The sequence below is a fragment of the Ranitomeya variabilis genome, chromosome 3 (genome assembly GCF_051348905.1).
Source record: "Ranitomeya variabilis isolate aRanVar5 chromosome 3, aRanVar5.hap1, whole genome shotgun sequence".
In the NCBI taxonomy this organism is placed as follows: Eukaryota; Metazoa; Chordata; class Amphibia; order Anura; family Dendrobatidae; genus Ranitomeya; species Ranitomeya variabilis.
Window position 1 is genome coordinate 774,845,875 of NC_135234.1, and position 19,670 is coordinate 774,865,544.

The 19,670-nt window shown below is 49.2% G+C and overlaps 1 protein-coding gene across 4 annotated transcripts in view; it reads right to left on the minus strand.

The window, feature by feature from the left end:
• Positions 1-311: 311 nt before the first annotated feature.
• STARD10 (StAR related lipid transfer domain containing 10) overlaps positions 312-19,670 on the minus strand; it is a 105,287-nt gene continuing 85,928 nt past the window's right edge. For all 4 annotated transcript variants that reach the window (XM_077298862.1, XM_077298864.1, XM_077298861.1 and 1 more), the window contains 3 exons: positions 5,924-6,041; positions 5,743-5,795; positions 312-1,715 (listed from right to left, as the gene is read on the minus strand). In XM_077298862.1, the coding sequence (XP_077154977.1) occupies positions 1,488-1,715; positions 5,743-5,795; positions 5,924-6,041 (399 nt within the window). In that variant the 3' untranslated portion in view covers positions 312-1,487. The remainder of the gene's footprint in view (positions 1,716-5,742; positions 5,796-5,923; positions 6,042-19,670) is intronic.

The following is a 19,670-nucleotide window of genomic DNA, read 5'->3' on the forward strand; positions in this document are numbered from 1 at the left end:
AGTGACGGTGCTGACAGTGTCTCCGTGTTGTCATAGTAACGGTGCTGACAGTGTCTCCGTGTTGTCATAGTGACGGTGCTGACAGTCTCCCAGATGACTCCACGCAGGGTCGGAGTTTAGCTGATAAAATGTATTAACCCCTTGTTGGAAGGGACCCGGACGGATCAGGGTCCAGCCTTTATTTCCCACAATGCACCTCATCAGAGATTGTCCGCTCATGTGATTCCAGCTGAATTAGGAATGCAGCTCTGGATGTGATTGGAGGATGAGATAAAAAAGTGACGATTGGGGAGAAAGGAAAACTCATCACATGAGGAAGAAAGAATAAAGGTTTAATGTTTGTATGGAGGGCGGATGAGCGGGCGCTGCCACCTCGGCCCGATGCCTGCCCGTCATGGAGCCACACGGCCGCTGCGTCCTCCCGTCTACAGTCATGGCGGCGACACTGACAATCACATAGGAAACAACCGAGACCCCGGCTCTGCGTTATAGGAGACCCCAGTGGCGGAACATGAAACTCATGGGCCCCAATGTGAAAGCTCCAACGGGCCCCCAAATATGTTACATCTTTAATAGCAATAGTCTTTTTCTACGGGCCAAAGGGACTTTTAGGGCCCCCTAGGCTCCAGGGCCCGGGTGCGATGGTAACCCCTGCACCTGTTGTAGGTACACCCCTGGGTGACCCCCCATTATAGGTGATCTGCCATTATAGGTGACCCCCCATTACAGGTGACCCCCCCATTATAGGTGACCCCCCATTATAGGAGACCCCCCGTTATAGGTGACCCCCCATTGTAGGCGACCCGCTATTATAGGTGACCCCCCATTATAGGTGACCCGCCATTATAGGCGACCCCCCATTATAGGTGATCCGCCATTATAGGTGACCCCCCATTACAGGTGACCCGCCGTTATAGGAGACCCCCCGTTATAGGAGACCCCCAGTTATAGGAGACCCCCCATTATAGGTGACCCCCCATTATAGGTGACCCCCCATTATAGGAGACCCCCCATTATAGGTGACCCCCCATTATGGGTGACCCCCCATTATAGGTGACCCGCCATTATAGGTGACCCGCCATTATAGGCGACCCGCCATTATAGGCGATCCGCCATTATAGGCGACCCCCCATTATAGGCGACCCCCCATTATAGGCGACCCGCCATTATAGGCGACCCGCCATTATAGGTGACCCGCAATTATAGGCGACCCGCCATTATAGGTGACCCCCCATTATAGGTGACCCCCCATTATAGGTGACCCCCCATTATAGGTGACCCGCACTCAGAGCCGGAGCCTCATCATCCGCAGATCTTCCCCGAGAAGTCGTCACTGACACAAGCAGAACCGGGCACCTCGGGGTTTGGTATAAAAAGCATTTCTTTCCCTTTAAAACCTACTTCCCCTCCCCCACCGCCTCCGCTGACGGCACATCCACAGAGTGGGGTCCCCATATCAGTACAAGTCTGGTGGGGGGTCCGCAGTGTCAGTTCACGCTGTCCTCGTCGCTGACCTCCCCCCGGTCGTCCTTAGTCTCTGCCACACAACTCTCATCTATGTTCTCCAGGGAGTCGGCGTGCTGGACGGACACGTCGGACAGGCGGATGGTGGGCAGCGTGCTCTGCTCCGGGTACAGCCACGGCTTATGCTGCGGGTTGTGCTTCTTCTTCCAGTCCGAGTACTTCAGGCACGCCTTATACATCTTCTTCATGGCCTAGAGGAAGAAGAGAGGTAAAAAAAAGACCACCTGAACCTGTTACCGGACCCCAATACCCCGAACAGCTGCAACTGGCTCCCACCACAGCGCTCTACATCCTGCTCCCCACACACAGCGCTCTACATCCTGTCCCCCCCCCACACACAGCGCTCCACATCCTGTCCCCCCCACACACAGCGCTCTACATCCTGTCCCCCCCACACACAGCGCTCTACATCCTGCTCCCCCCCCACACACAGCGCTCTACATCCTGCTCCCCCACAGCGCTCTACATCCTGTCCCCCCACACACACAGCGCTCTACATCCTGTCCCCCCCACACACAGCGCTCTACTTCCTGTCCCCCACACACACAGCACTCTACATCCTGTCCCCCCACACACCGCGTTCTACATCCTGCTCCCCCCCACACACAGCGCTTTACATCCTGCTCCCCCCACACACACACCGCTCTACATCCTGCTCCCCCTACACACACAGCACTCTCCATCCTGCTCCTCCATACACACAGCGCTCTACATCCTGCTCCCCACACACAGCACTCTACATCCTGCTCCCCCCACACACAGCACTCTACATCCTGCTCCCCCCACACACAGCGCTCTACATCCTGTTCCCCCACACACACTGCTCTCTCCATCCTGCTCCCCCCACACACACAGCGCTCTACATCCTGCTCCCACCCCCCCACACAGCACTCTCCATCCTGCTCCCCCCCCCCACACAGCGCTCTCCATCCTGCTCCCACCCCCCCCACACAGCACTCTCCATCCTGCTCCCCCCCCCACACACAGCGCTCTACATCCTGTTCCCCCCCACACACAACACTCCCCATCCTGCTCCCGCCCACACACAGCGCTTAACATCCTGCTCCCCCCACACACACAGCGCTCTACATCCTGCTCCCACCCCCCCACACAGCACTCTCCATCCTGCTCCCCCCCCACACAGCGCTCTACATCCTGTTCCCCCCCACACACAACACTCCCCATCCTGCTCCCCCCACACACTGCGCTTAACATCCTGCTCCCCCCACACACACAGCGCTCTACATCCTGCTCCCACCCCCCCACACAGCACTCTCCATCCTGCTCCCCCCACACACAGCGCTCTATATCCTGTTCCCCCCACACTGCGCTCTCCTTCCTGCTCCCCCCACACAGCGCTCTCCATCCTGCTCCCCACACACAGCGCTCTACATCCTGTCCCCCCCCCCACACACAGCGCTCCACATCCTGTCCCCCCACACACACAGCGCTCCACATCCTGTCCCCCCCACACACAGCGCGCTCCATCCTGTCCCCCCCACACACAGCACTCTACATCCTGTCCCCCCACACACAGCGCTCTACATCCTGTCCCCCCCACACACAGCGCTCTACATCCTGCTCCCCCACAGCGCTCTACATCCTGTCCCCCCACACACACAGCGCTCTACATCCTGTCCCCCCCCCACACAGCGCTCTACATCCTGTCCCCCCACACACAGCGTTCTACATCCTGCTCCCCCCCACACACAGCGCTTTACATCCTGTTCCCCCCACACACAGCGTTCTACATCCTGCTCCCCCCCACACAGCGCTTTACATCCTGCTCCCCCCACACACACAGCACTCTCCATCCTGCTCCTCCATACACACAGCGCTCTACATCCTGCTCCCCCTACACACACAGCACTCTACATCCTGCTCCCCACACACAGCACTCTACATCCTGCTCCCCCCACACACAGCGCTCTACATCCTGCTCCCACCCCCCCCCCCACAGCACTCTCCATCCTGCTCCCCCCCCCACACACACAGCGCTCTACATCCTGCTCCCACCCCCCCACACAGCGCGCTCCATCCTGTCCCCCCCACACACAGCACTCTACATCCTGTCCCCCCCACACACAGCGCTCTACATCCTGTCCCCCCCACACACAGCGCTCTACATCCTGCTCCCCCACAGCGCTCTACATCCTGTCCCCCCACACACACAGCGCTCTACATCCTGCTCCCACCCCCCACACACAGCGCGCTCCATCCTGTCCCCCCCACACACAGCACTCTACATCCTGTCCCCCCCACACACAGCGCTCTACATCCTGTCCCCCCCACACACAGCGCTCTACATCCTGCTCCCCCACAGCGCTCTACATCCTGTCCCCCCACACACACAGCGCTCTACATCCTGTCCCCCCCCCACACAGCGCTCTACATCCTGTCCCCCCACACACAGCGTTCTACATCCTGCTCCCCCCCACACACAGCGCTTTACATCCTGTTCCCCCCACACACAGCGTTCTACATCCTGCTCCCCCCCACACAGCGCTTTACATCCTGTTCCCCCCACACACAGCGTTCTACATCCTGCTCCCCCCCACACAGCGCTTTACATCCTGCTCCCCCCACACACACAGCACTCTCCATCCTGCTCCTCCATACACACAGCGCTCTACATCCTGCTCCCCCTACACACACAGCACTCTACATCCTGCTCCCCACACACAGCACTCTACATCCTGCTCCCCCCACACACAGCGCTCTACATCCTGCTCCCACCCCCCCCACACAGCACTCTCCATCCTGCTCCCCCCCCACACACACAGCGCTCTACATCCTGCTCCCACCCCCCCACACAGCGCTCTCCATCCTGCTCCCCCCCACACACAGCACTCTACATCCTGTTCCCCCCCACACACAACACTCCCCATCCTGCTCCCCCCACACACAGCGCTCTACATCCTGCTCCCCCCACACACAGCGCTTAACATCCTGCTCCCCCCACACACACAGCGCTCTACATCCTGCTCCCACCCCCCCCCCCCACACAGCACTCTCCATCCTGCTCCCCCCACACACAGCGCTCTATATCCTGTTCCCCCCAAACTGCGCTCTTTCCTGCTCCCCCCACACAGCGCTCTCCATCCTGCTCCCCCCACACAGCGCTCTCCATCCCGCTCCCCCACACACAGCGCTCTACATCCTGTCCCCCCCACACACACAGCGCTCTACATTCTGCTCCCACCACACACACAGCACTCTCCATCCTGCTCCCCCCACACACAGTGCTCTCCATTCTGCTCCCCTAAACACAGCACTCTCCATTCTGCTCCCCCACACACAGCGCTCTACATCCTGCTCCCCCCCACACAGCGCTCTACATCCTGCTCCCCCCACACACACACACAGCGCTCTCCATCCTGCTCCCCCCCACACACACACAGCGCTCTCCATCCTGTCCCCCCCCCACACACAGCGCTCTCCATCCTGTCCCCCCACACACAGTGCTCTATATTCTGCTCCCCCCCACACAGCGCTCTACATCCTGCTCCCCCCACACACACACACACAGCGCTCTCCATCCTGTCCCCCCCACACACAGCACTCTCCATCCTGTCCCCCCCACACACAGCGCTCTCCATTCTGCTCCCCCCACACACAGCGCTCTACATTCTGCTCCCCCCACACACAGCGCTTTCCATCCTGCTCCCCACACACACAGCGCTTTCCATCCTGCTCCCCCCCACACACAGCGCTCTACATCCTGCTCCCCACACACAGCGCTCTACATCCTACTCCCCACACACAGCGCTCTACATCCTACTCCCCACACACAGCGCTCTCCATCCTACTCCCCACACACAGCGCTCTACATTCTGCTCCCCCCACACACAGCACTCTCCATCCTGCTCCCCACACACAGCGCTTTCCATCCTGCTCCCCACACACACAGCACTCTCCATCCTGCTCCCCACACACACAGCACTCTACATCCTTCTCCCCACACAAAGCGCTCTCCATCCTGCTCCCCACACACAGCGCTCTACATTCTGCTCCCCCACCCCACTCTCCATTACTGCCAATGAGTGAAAACAAGAGTGTCATTCACTGACACTAAGCAGAGATATTACATGGAAAGAACTTGGTCACAAAGTTGCAGAACATTTACTTTATCCCTTAAAGCCCAAATGACCAAAGACCACCTAACCCCCAACAGATTCCCCACCCCACCCTTCTACCAAACTTCTAGATGTCACTTACTTTTGGTGCCAGGAACTGTGAGGACTTGTTGACCACCCACTTAGGCAAAGACCCTACAGAGAAGAGAGTAGAGATGAAAGCCCGTCTCCGCACACAGGAGTCCCAGGACACTAGCGTTCTGGTCCCTGTAGGAAATCACTACTCCCATCATCCCCTGCACCAGGAGACTTTCACTACTCACCTCTAGGGTCCACCTGGGCCAGGTACATGAGGGTGCAGCTGTTGGGACCCCCTCCCTGGATGAGGTATCCGGTCTGTATGGACACTGCTCGCACCAGGTCCTTTTTGGGGGGATATTTCTGTAATCGAATTGAAAAAAAAAAAAAAATTCAGCTTCTTAAAATGCAAAAACTTTATTGGAAAACCAAGCTGTGACGATTGTACCTATGGGAGCGATGGAGCAGCTTCTGAGGGTTATTAGTCTGACTAGGGATAATGAGCTCATCCTGGTTTCACTTTGCACAATGTCAGCCCTATTTAAGATCCAAGAGGAGTCGCACTCGCTGCTAATTTAGTTTTGGAGCTAATTCTATGGAAGGCCGATCATTATCTCTTTATTCTTGTACATGGCTTTTGTAGTATGCTTAGGATGACTACTTGATGCGTGGAGGATGGTGTTACCAGACAAAGGGTTAGAAAAAGGAGATGTAATAATCCTGATCATCAACGCCCTCCAATTTTAAGTCTTAATAAGAAATTTGCATAGAATGAACAGTGAAGGTGAAGGTAAGATTAAAATGACTGTTATTGTGACACTGGAGAAGTTCTGGTATGGCCGACACATCTCCCCCCAGATGAAAAACAAGTCATCAATGTACCTGCCATACCACAACACACTGGAGAAAAACAGATTGTTAGAGAAATAAAAATTGTTAAAGATCACAGGTCATATCTCCGATCCACCCACTGCTATCTTTGGAGCGAACAGCTCCCGGCTGCCCCCTATAGTCACAACAACTACGCGACTGTCGATCAACGGAGGAGGCCGCAGAATGTTTCCACTAAGGCCGGTTATCAGTAAACGAACAGTGAGCGCATGGTATATACTCCTCCAATTCCAGTGCATGGAATAATATAAATATATATACATACATATATATATATACATATACTGTATATAAACACACACATATACTCCTGTTACAGTCACTGCCAACTCCATAATAGCCCCAGACTACTCGCTGCCACCCCCAATTGATTTTTATACAAGCTGACTGGAGGCCTGGTTCTGCTAGCGTATAGCTTAGGGGTGCGGGTTACAGAACAAAAAGAACTATTAAATTTGATATTTAAATCAAAAGGATAGGCAGTGTTTATAAAAAAAATGGATAAGATTTAACAAAGGGGACAAAACAATAGCATATGGAATTACAGAAAATAAAATGGATTAACTAAAGCCTTAATAGGCCGATCACAGAGATGATTTAGCTTCGTGGATGGAAGCTATCAGTTACAGGATCAAGCATACACTGACACGTATCTTCCACAGATTGAGCACAGATCATAAATTTCTCTTGACCTTTTATCAGTACCCAAGTTACACCCACATACCACCCCCCACCGCGTGATCTCTCATGGGCCGGGTGGTGGGATGTTCTCAGATCTTGAGGATTTTATGAAATTGCCAACTTTTAAGATAGCTCAACTCCGGAAGATCGCAGAAGTTCAAGATCGTCGCCATATTTTTAAATCAGGATTTTATAGTTACCCACAGACCAAACAGGACATGGCTGTTGTCAGTTATCTGGACACTATGGATTTTGGGCTTATAGGCAGGTGTTGTGGTTGTGAAAAAACCATGCATCTTCTTTCCGGATTAGCCCTGAAGCTGAAAATGTATGTCCCATCACTATGGGATCTAAACTCCAATATTCAGAATGTTATTTCGGAGACACCAAGTCTGTTGTGAATGTTTAACATTTCCTGTAAGGGAACCCGAGTGTCATTGAAATTCAGGATGTATAAGGAGGTTCTTCCATTATTTCCAAAAGGTACTGCCTGCATATTAATTAGGATGGTTCCCTTCACTCTATGGGTAATCCTCTACTCCTTATGTTCATTGTACAGACTATTCAAGAGGCTCAGACAATCGACTGTTTGCCTCCTCACTGGAAATCGGTGTGAGAGGAGGATGGAGGGGTGAATGGCCTCCCTCACTAGAGCACCCAGTTGGCCAGAAACAAGGCTGCCTCAAGGCTAAAGTAACATGCATGGCAGAGGCATCCTTTACCCTTACAGATAACCCTTGATAGAACAGGCTATGGAGCACGGGGTCATTCCACTTAGTATCTGTAGATCAATACTCTTCTGCCGGCCGGTCTCCCTGATGTAGCTGATGTAGTGTGGATTCGGCCAGGGAGATGCAGTCAGATCATCGTATATTTGACAAAGCGCCTGAAAAAAATTCCTCAACTGTCTGGAGCAACAGAGTTGCACCGGAAGAGAAAATTCCCAGGCTTTGGGGTCACCCTGAAGGAGAAAAATTACGATCCCCACCCATTCCTCCTCAGTTCCAGAGGAGTGAGGACATAAAGTAAAGCTTACAGGCCGCCCTGAATACAACAAACTTATCTTGCCTGTTATGGACTGATAATTTAGGAGCGACATGCGACTAGCTCTGAGCAGGTGGTAACTATACTGACCGCAGTTCCTGATCTTAACACAACACTAGAAGTAGCCGTGGGATGTTCTTGTCACTCCCCGGACACCTCGTCACAGCCGGAGAACTAGCTACCCCTAAAGGTAGAAACAGGAAAGCTATCTTGCCTCAGAGAAAATCCCCAAAGGATAGGATAGCCCCCCACAAATATTGACTGTGAGAGGAGAAGGAAATGATATGCGTAGTATGAAACAAGATTTAGCAAAGGAGGCCACTTCTAGCTATATACATAGTAAGGAAAGAACACTGTGCGGTCAGTAATAAAAACTAGAAAAAGTCCACCGCAGAGATATGCAAAAATCTCCACACCTGACTAAAGGTGTGGAGGGCAAAATCTGCAGCCCAGAGCTTCCAGCTTAGCTAAATAGATCCATACTGATAAGCTGGACAAATGAGCAAAACATAGAATGTGCTGAACAATAAAGTCCACAACAAATGGACTGCAAAAGGACAAGCAAGGACTTATCTTTGCTGAACTGGACAGAGTGTCAGGGAAATCCAAAAGAGCAGTGGCTCCAAGCAGGAACAATTGACAACTGGCATTGATTGAGGGCTAAGGCCAGACTAAAATAGCCGAGCCAGAAAGACGATCAGTGGAAGCAGCTGCTAATGCTAAATCCAAGAAGCAGCTATACCACTCAAAACCACAGGAGGGAGCCCAAGAGCAGAATTCACAAAAGTGCTACTTACAACCACCGGAGGGAGCCCAAGAGCGGAATTCACAACACTTGCCCCCCAGAGAACCAGTCAGGTAAAGCGAACTTCGGCTTACCTGGGGCTGCCTGGGAGTAGCAGTCCACAAACCAGCCATGCTTGATTGCTATGTGACAAAAGCGCAAAGATCTGCCACCTCCTGTCTTGAGCTGCTGCAGTTGCCCAGCCAGAGCAGTGATAGGATCCATGATGGATCAAAAAATAGTATGGGCCAGTGTTAATGTAACAAATATGTTCTTGGAAATCCCGGGGCTCCTTCCCTGTCCTTAATGCTAGGGATGCCCTAGATATCCCTGCTTTGCGGTTTACTTCTTATGGTGAAGATGCTGGGGCCACATATCTTGCTGACCTCCTGAATCAGCCCTATATCTGTTCCCCTCCCCAGCCCACGTAAGTGGGGAATGATAGTTTATGTATATACACAAACTTGACTAACAAGGGAGGATGTACAGGGATAAATGAAAATAACAATCATACAAAATATGCACTCAGACAATAGAGAGGAACACCGGGGAGAAAAGGAAGGAAAACCAAATAGGAGAAGATGAGGATTTGCACGCAGCCGAAACACCAAGGAACACTCACAGATCAACACTCCAAACGCCTCCAACAACAACCGACGTCTCCAATCCACACCAGGTAGTACAAGACTCAGGCCGGAGACACACTGGTGCGAGAGACGGCCGAGTCTCGCTGGTTAAAAGCAAGCTGTGGTACCTGCACTCCGGAGCGGAGCGTGCGGCTCCATAGCAATACATGGAGCTGCACGCTCAGCTCCGGAATGCAGGTGCCACAGCTTGCTTTTAACCAGCGAGACTCGGCCGTCTCTCGCACCAGTGTGTCTCCGGCCTAACACTGGCAATCCAGATTGCAAGAGGCAAGAACTGTATATATAGGAGAAGGGAGTGATCAACGCTGAACAGCTGAGATCATCCAAGCAGGAAAGTTTCAGAGACTCCAAGATGAAAAGTTTAACTCCTGCATTGATGACAGAAACCTGCACTGTTTAATATGAAGTGCTTCTAATCAATGGAGAACATGAAATCAGACACTGCCGTCTTCTGGCCCCTCTCCATCGCGGTAAACCTGTGACAGTCCGATTTTGGAACTAAAAAGAAGGATTAGAGTTTCCTTTAGGTGATTGTGACCTATATGTTGGGGAGTCCACAACGACAACTCCACCTCCGTCTGACATTTTGTGGATAATGTCACGCATATTTGTAAGCTCATCGAATGCCGCATATTTTAAAAGGTGGAAATCTAGAAGGTCTGGAGGCGATGTTGGTGGATGCGCGTGTCCGCCACCTCCTGACGGTGATCCGCAGGTAAAAGAACGGGGTGCGAGGTCTGAAGCTGGATTAGGAGGCAATATATGGGGACAAGCGTTAGTGTCTGCTGCTAATTCTTCAGTCATATGATTGTGTATACGTCCAGGATCGGGGCCGATGGAGAACGCCTGTTCAGCCTTATTGGAAGCAACGCCGCCTTCTAAGAGCCGCAAACACTAATTAGGACAAAATGGCACTGATGAGGATAAAGCACAAGATTAGGTGTGAACGGCGTCAGTAAGTAAGAAAAAAAAAATCCAGCTCCGGAGTAAAAGTCATCAATTTTATTTCCACATATTTAAAATTCGGAAAAAGCTGCTTGCAAGTAACTGCACAACTATTTCAGAAAAGAAGCCATAAGTTAGCTGAACGCGTTTCGAGCACGCATGGTGATCTTTGTCCACAGCATAACAGCGTCAGACAGAGTGAAAAAGAGAATAAAGCAGCTCAGCACGGCTCCAGAGGATTGCATGGGACCAAAACGGGAAAATAAAAAATCTGAAAAAAAAAAAATTCAGCTTGGTAAAACGCAAAAACAGAATGAATGCACAGGTGAGACCCCAGGAAGCTGCAGGATGTGACTGGAGTAGAGTGCACGGTGTATGAGGGTAGAGGATCTGCAGCCCTTTATAAAGGGATCTCACAGCGGAGGTGATGACACAAGGTATCAGCAGATCCTTCTCCATGGTCCTGATCTGAGCCGAGTACAGAGACGGCGTCCTGCCATAGATATATCATCTATCCGATACCACATTACTAAATACTCCAACAAGTGTTACTCCATAACAAATTCAATCAAGACCATGTACCAAAAATGAGTACACCCAGTGAAAGTCTTGGGAGAAAAGCTGAACTTTACAGTAAAAAATTCTAATGAACAGGAATCCCCCCAGATAAGTCTGATACTTCATTACACGGCTGTCCATGAGACGGGTGACTATAAAGAGATGATTCTTAAAGAAAAAAAACCTCGTCTCACTTCTTGGTGTCAGCAATGGCACCACATGGAAGAGAAATGCCACAAGATCTGAGAAAGAAAAATAGTTTGTTTAAACAATAAAGGTGACTGCTCCAAGAAGATCAGAAAACCTTTACTTATCAGATACTGGAGAGAAAGTGATAGAAAATGTAACAAAGATGGAGCTGCAGCAGCTCACAGAGACGTCCAGGGACCACGAAAGTCGTCACCTAAACATGAGCGTCTCCTGGTGAGAAGGGAAGAAAATCCACATATAAGTTCCCTACAGTTATCTAAAGACGTAGAGAGCTGGACCAGGGGAGACATCCGGGGCACATCACAGAGGAGCGGCAGCACGGGGGCGTCCAGGAGCAAGTCAGACACAAAAAGCCGCCTACAATGTGCCAGGACCTGTTATTGGCAGTGTCCATATGTGGGGGCACAGGAGCTGCTGTTGTAGGCCGGGGGTGGGCGGACACAGGAGCTGCAGGTGTCCGGGGGGCTAAATGTCATTGATAAGATGATGGAGTTACAGAAGTCCTCCACAGTGACAGAGTGATGCCGCCATCGCTCCGGACCCTCCGTAGATGACACTTCTCCCACATGACAGTGATACAGAACTCACAGCTGCTGCATTTCTGAAGAAGAACAGGTGACAGTGACTCAGTGGCCAAGTGTCTCCTGATCTGACAACCGGACACCTACGGGGAGTTCTGGAGACAAGTTGTCACCGTTCTTCATCTGGCATCCAGCTCTAGAAAAGCTCGGACTGAAGAACAGAGAAAGATGGACGCTGAAAAATGTCCCAAACTGTTCCTTCCAGACCTAGAAGATTCGGTGCCTCCTCACACATCATGGAGGAATCACACAATGCTAGATGTAGTTTTAGATGGGGGGGGTACTCCGACCTGAGACTGGGACGGGGATCCCAAACAGAAAGCAAAATCTACAATGGAATGGTTCACAAATAAACGTATCCAGGTGTTAGAATGGCCAAGTCAGAGTCCAGACCTCAATCCAACCGAGAATCTGCGGAAAGAGCTGAAAACTGCTGTTCACAAACGATCTCCATCAAACCTCACTGAGCTCGAGCTGTTTGCCAAGGAAGAATGGGCGAGAATTTCAGTCTCTCCATGTACAAAACTGATAGAGACAAACCCCAAGAGACTTGTAATCGCAGCAAAAGGGGCCGCAACAAAGTATTAAGTTACAGGGGCCGAATAATATTGCACACCCCACTTTTCAGTTTTTGAATTTCCACAAAAATTTAATATAACCAATAAATTTCGTTCAACTTCACAATTGTGTTCCACTTGTTGATTCTTCACCAAAAAGTTACATTTGGTATCTTTATGTTTGAAGCCTGATATGTGGGAAAAGGTTGAAAAGTTCCAGGGGGCCAAATACTTTTGCAAGGCACTGTAAGGCCGGCGTCACTCAGCGTATGAAAATACGGTCCATTTTTTATGGCCGTAATATGCAGAAATGTTCCCAAAATAGTGATCCGTATGGCATCCGTACTGCGATATTTTCTCACAGGCTTGCAAAACCGACATCTAATGGATTCATGGGCTCAAATGTTCGTTACAACATATATACAGTATATATATATATACAATATATATATATATATATATATATATATATATATATATAGATATAGAGAGAGAGAGAGAGAGAGAGAGAGAGAGAGAGAGAGAGAGAGAGAGAGAGAGAGAGAGACACAGAGAGGTCATGAAGACACACACATATATATATATATATATATACTGTATTTATATTTAATTCAGCGCGATATCTGTGAACAGCCGGTAATTCAATTGCCGGCTTTTGCTCTCTCCTTCCCAAACCCGACAGGATATGATACATGATTACATACAGTAAACCATCTCATATCCCTTCTTTTATTACATATTCCTCTTTACTAATGTAACAAGTGTCTGTCTGTAAAATTTCAGCGCTGTAGCTATTAAATTAAAGGGTTAAATCGCGGAAAAAATTGGCGTGGGCTCCCGCGCAATTTTCTCCGCCAGAGTGGTAAAGCCAGTGACTGAGGGCAGATATTAATAGCCTAGAGAGGGTCCATGGTTATTGGCCCCCCCGTGGCTACAAACATCTGCCCCCAGCCACCCCAGAAAAGGCACATCTGGAAAATACGCCTATTCTGGCACTTGGCCTCTCTCTTCCCACTCCCTGTAGCGGTGGGATATGGGGTAATGAAGGGTTAATGTCACCTTGCTATTGTAAGGTGACATTAAGCCAGATTAATAATGGAGAGGCATCAATTATGACACCTATCCAATTATTAATCCAATAGTACGAAATGGTTAATAAAACACACACACATTATTTAAATGTATTTTAATGAAAAAGACACATGTTGTTGTAATATTTTATTAGACTCTTAATCCACCTGATGACCCTCGTCCTGTAAAAAAGGTAAAATAAAAAAACAACAATATCCCATACCTTCCGTCGTTCAGTCAGTCGCACGATGTAAATCCATCTGAAGGGGTTAAATCATTTTACAGCCAGGAGCTCTGCTCTATTCTATGTGTAGACATTTATTCTACCTATTCTATTCTGTCAGTGTGATTTTACTGTACACCGCACTGAATTACCGGATTTTCTAGAGAACACCGCTGCGTATTTCTCGCAAGTCACACGCATGGTCCGTGTGTAATCCGTATTCTTCTCGCCCCCATAGACTTTCATTGGCGATTTTTTTTTGCGCAATACGGTGACAAACGCAGCATGCTGCGATTTTCTACGGCCGTACAAGACCATATAATACGGACCCGTAAAATACGGCAGATAGGAGCTGGGCCATAGAGAAGCATTGTACCGTATGCAATCCGTATTTTCTGCACCTCTCATACGTCCGTAAAACTCGCTAGTGTGACGCCGGCCTAAGTCTGAACATTGTCACATTCTGCATTTGGTTTCAGCCAGAGTCAGTACTTTATTGGACCACCCTTCTGTGCAGTCACTACTGCTGTCTTTTGGGGTCTGTCTCTCCTCCTTTCTCTGCAGTCTTTTGGGGTCTGTCTCTCCACCTTTCTCTGCAGTCTTTTGGGGTCCGTCTCTCCACCTTTCTCTGCAGTCTTTTGGGGTCTGTCTCTCCACCTTTCTCTGCAGTCTTTTGGGGTCTGTCTCTCCACCTTTCTCTGCAGTCTTTTGGGGTCTGTCTCCCACCTTTCTCTGCAGTCTTTTGGGGTCTGTCTCTCCACCTTTCTCTGCAGTCTTTTGGGGTCCGTCTCTCCACCTTTCTCTGCAGTCTTTTGGGGTCTGTCTCTCCACCTTTCTCAGCAGTCTTTTGGGGTCCGTCTCTCCACCTTTCTCTGCAGTCTTTTGGGGTCTGTCTCTCCACCTTTCTCTGCAGTCTTTTGGGGGCTGTCTCTCCACCTGTCTCTGCAGTCTTTTGGGGTCTGTCTCTCCCCCTTTCTCTGCAGTCTTTTGGGGTCTGTCTCCACCTTTCTCTGCAGTCTTTTGGGGTCTGTCTCTCCCCCTTTCTCTGCAGTCTTTTGGGGTCTGTCTCTCCTCCTTTCTCTGCAGTCTTTTGGGGTCTGTCTCTCCACCTTTCTCTGCAGTCTTTTGGGGTCTGTCTCTCCACCTTTCTCTGCAGTCTTTTGGGGTCTGTCTCTCCTCCTTTCTCTGCACTCTTTTGGGGTCTGTCTCTCCTCCTTTCTCTGCAGTCTTTTGGGGTCTGTCTCTCCACCTTTCTCTGCAGTCTTTTGGGGTCTGTCTCTCCACCTTTCTCTGCAGTCTTTTGGGGTCTGTCTCTCCACCTTTCTCTGCAGTCTTTTGGGGTCTGTCTCTCCACCTTTCTCTGCAGTCTTTTGGGGTCTGTCTCTCCACCTGTCTCTGCAGTCTTTTGGGGTCTGTCTCTCCCCCTTTCTCTGCAGTCTTTTGGGGTCTGTCTCCACCTTTCTCTGCAGTCTTTTGGGGTCTGTCTCTCCCCCTTTCTCTGCAGTCTTTTGGGGTCTGTCTCTCCCCCTTTCTCTGCAGTCTTTTGGGGTCTGTCTCTCCACCTTTCTCTGCAGTCTTTTGGGGTCTGTCTCTCCACCTTTCTCTGCAGTCTTTTGGGGTCTGTCTCTCCACCTTTCTCTGCAGTCTTTTGGGGTCTGTCTCTCCACCTTTCTCTGCAGTCTTTTGGGGTCTGTCTCTCCCCCTTTCTCTGCAGTCTTTTGGGGTCTGTCTGTCCACCTTTCTCTGCAGTCTTTTGGGGTCTGTCTCTCCACCTTTCTCTGCAGTCTTTTGGGGTCTGTCTCTCCAGCTTTGCACACCTAGAGTATCATTTTTCCCTTCCTCTTTGCACACTCGCTCTCGCTCAGTGACATTGGATGGAGACGTCTGTGATCAGTAATTTTCACGTTTCACATTCTCTGGGATTTGGGTCTGGACGGTGACCGGGCCGTTCACACTCAGGAATATGCTCTGATATAAACCCTCCATTGTAGCTCTGGCAGGATGTTGAGGGTCGCTGTCCTGCTGGAAGGTGAACCTATGCCCAAGTCTCAAGACTTTTGCAGCCTCTAACCGGTTTTCCTCCAGGAATGCCCTGTATTTCTCCATTCATCTTGTTATCAAGTCTGACCAGCTTCCCTGCCCCTGCTGAAGAAAAGCCTCCCCACAGCAGGATGCTGCCACCACCATGTTTGAAGGTGGGGATGTTGTTTTCAGGGTAATGTTCAGTGCCCGTTTTCCACCACACAATATTTTGCACTTAGCCTAAAATATTCTCCTTTGGTCTCTTCTGACCAGAGCCCCTTCCTCCACATGCTTGCTGTGTCCCCTACATGGCTTTTGGCAAAATGCAAACTGGACTTTTTATAGCTTTCTAACATGGCTTTCTGCTTGGGCAGATTTGTGAAGTCTATGACTTCTAGTTGTCCTGTGGACAGATTCTCCCCCCTGAGCTGTGGGTTTCTGCAGCTCCTCCACAGTGACCTTCGGCCTCCCGGCTGCTCGGTACCAAGTATTGCAGACAAAGTGCCGTCCAGCACTCACTCACTGCATGAGGCCCAAATGTTGGCCAAGGTGCACAGATACAAAGTACACATGTTGCTCACATACAATGGCATGTAAAAGATTCTGCACCCATGGTCAAAATTACTCTTATTATGAACAGCTAACCAAATTTCACAGCTTTATAAAAACCCAGCCTCCTCTAACCTTTTGCCAAAAATAGCAGCCATGGGATCTTCTAAGCAGCTGCCGAGCACTCTGAAAATAAAAATGGTGGAGGCCACAAAGCAGAAGGCTATAAGAAGAGAGCAAAGTGTTACAAGCTGTCCTTTGCTCAGTTGAAAATGTAATTAATAAATGGCAATTAACAGGAACAATGGAGGTCAAGATAAGGTCTGGAAGACCAACAAAATTTCATCAAGAGCTGCTCGTAGGATTGGTAGAGAAGCAAATCAGAACCCCTGCTTGGCTGCAAAAGATCTTCAGAAAGATTTATCAGACTTTGGAGTTGTGGTACATTGTTCTACTGTTCAGAGACAACTTCACAAATATGGCCTTCATGGAAGAGTCATCAGAAGAAAACCCCTACTGCGTCCTCACAATCGAATTCAGAGGCAGAAGTATGTGAAACTTAAAGAACATCAAACAAGCCTGGCGTATTTTGGAAACAAGTCCTGTGCACCGATGAGGTTAAAATAGAACTCTGACCACAATGATCAAAGGTGGAGAAAAAAGGGCACAGAATGTCAGGAAAATAACATTTTGCCAACCATTAAGCATGGGGGTGGGATCAATCATGCTCTGGGGTTGTGTTGTGTTGCAGCCAATTGTGTGGGGAACATTCCATGGGTAGATGGAAGAATGGATTCAATTACATTTCAACAAGTTCTTGATGTAGACATAAAACCATCTGTAAAAGAGCTGAAGGTGAAAAGAGGAAGAGGATGTCTGCTACAAATGGAGAATGGTCCTAAACACACATCACAATCCACAAAAGACGACCTCAAAAGGGGCAAACTGAAGGTTTTACAATGGCCCTCACAGTCCCCTGATCTGAGCATCATTGAAAATCTGTGGCCAGACCTCAAAACAGCAGAAGATGTAAGATGCCCCAGGAATCTCACAGAACTGGAGCAATTCTCCAAGGAAGAATGGAGGAAAATCCCTCACACAAGAACTGAAAGACTCTTGTCTGGCTACAAAAAGTGTTTACAGGCTATGATACTTGCAAGAGGAGGCGCTACTAGGTACTAACCATGCTGGGTGTCAAATCTTTTGCATCAGCCCATTTTGCTTTTTGCAATTTTTAAAATGTAAAGTGTCAAAGGTGCCTGGTTACTTTGTGCACTTGGTGCCCAGACACAGACCTCACAGTGCAGCAATAGTGTCATTGAGAGCAGAACGTGCATGCAATTCCCATAGAGACACACAGTGCCCAGACACAAACAGTGCCCAGACACAAACGGCGCCCAGACACACACGGCGCCCAGACACACACGGCGCCCAGACACACACGGCGCCCAGACACACACGGCGCCCAGACACACACGGCGCCCAGACACACATGGCGCCCAGACACACATGGCGCCCAGACACACACGGCGCCCAGACACACACGGCGCCCAGACAGACAGTGCTCAGACACACATGGCGCCCAGACACACATGGCGCCCAGACACACATGGCGCCCAGACACAGAAACGGGGCAGGATTTCCCGTGTAGTCGGAGTCTCTTACTAAGACCCTCAGGACTTTACAGTGTGAAATCGACCATCGGACAAGTGTGTCAACTGCACATAACATCCCGACACATTACATGCAGGACTACTATGTAGCAATCATGGTATAGATTTGTATTGAGCAATTGTTACCATCCACCTCTCGTGTCTCCCCTTTTCCTCACAGATTGTAGCTTGCGAGCAGCAGGGCCCTCACTCCTCCTGGTATCTATTTTGATCTATGTGTTTATTGTTATGCTGTAATGTGTATTGTCTGTACAAATCCCATCTATAATGTAAAGTCCTGCGGAATATGTTGGAGCTATAGAAATAAAAATTATTATTATCATCAAGCTGCAAAGCAACAAAGTGTGACCAAACTTCATACAGAAGATTCACAATAATCTATAAATAATACATAATTCTATAAAGGAGATACCCAGGTTATACCAGCTGTACATGTATAATTATATACAGGAGATGCCCAGGTTATACCAGCTGTATATGTATAATTATATACAGGAGATGCCCAGGTTATACCAGCTCTACATGTATAATTATATACAGGAGATGCCCAGGTTATACCGGCTGTACATATATAATTATATACAGGAGATGCCCAGGTTATACCAGCTCTACATGTATAATTATATACAGGAGATGCCCAGGTTATACCAGCTGTACATGTATAATTATATACAGGAGATGCCCAGGTTATACCAGCTCTACATGTATAATTATATACAGGAGATGCCCAGGTTATACCAGCTGTACATGTATAATTATATACAGGAGATGCCCAGGTTATACCAGCTCTACATGTATAATTATATACAGGAGATGCCCAGGTTATACCAGCTGTACATGTATAATTATATACAGGAGATGCCCAGGTTATACCAGCTCTACATGTATAATTATATACAGGAGATGCCCAGGTTATACCAGCTGTGAATATATAATTATATACAGGAGATGCCCAGGTTATACCAGCTGTACATGTATAATTATATACAGGAGATGCCCAGGATATACCAGCTCTACATGTATAATTATATACAGGAGATGCCCAGGTTATACCAGCTGTACATGTATAATTATATACAGGAGATGCCCAGGTTATACCAGCTCTACATGTATAATTATATACAGGAGATGCCCAGGTTATACCAGCTGTACATGTATAATTATATACAGGAGATGCCCAGGTTATACCAGCTCTACATGTATAATTATATACAGGAGATGCCCAGGTTATACCAGCTGTGAATATATAATTATATACAGGAGATGCCCAGGTTATACCGGCTGTACATATATAATTCTATACAGGAGATGCCCAGGTTATACCAGCTGTACATGTATAATTATATACAGGAGATGCCCAGGTTATACCAGCTCTACATGTATAATTATATACAGGAGATGCCCAGGTTATACCAGCTGTACATGTATAATTATATACAGGAGATGCCCAGGTTATACCAGCTCTACATGTATAATTATATACAGGAGATGCCCAGGTTATACCAGCTGTGAATATATAATTATATACAGGAGATGCCCAGGTTATACCAGCTGTA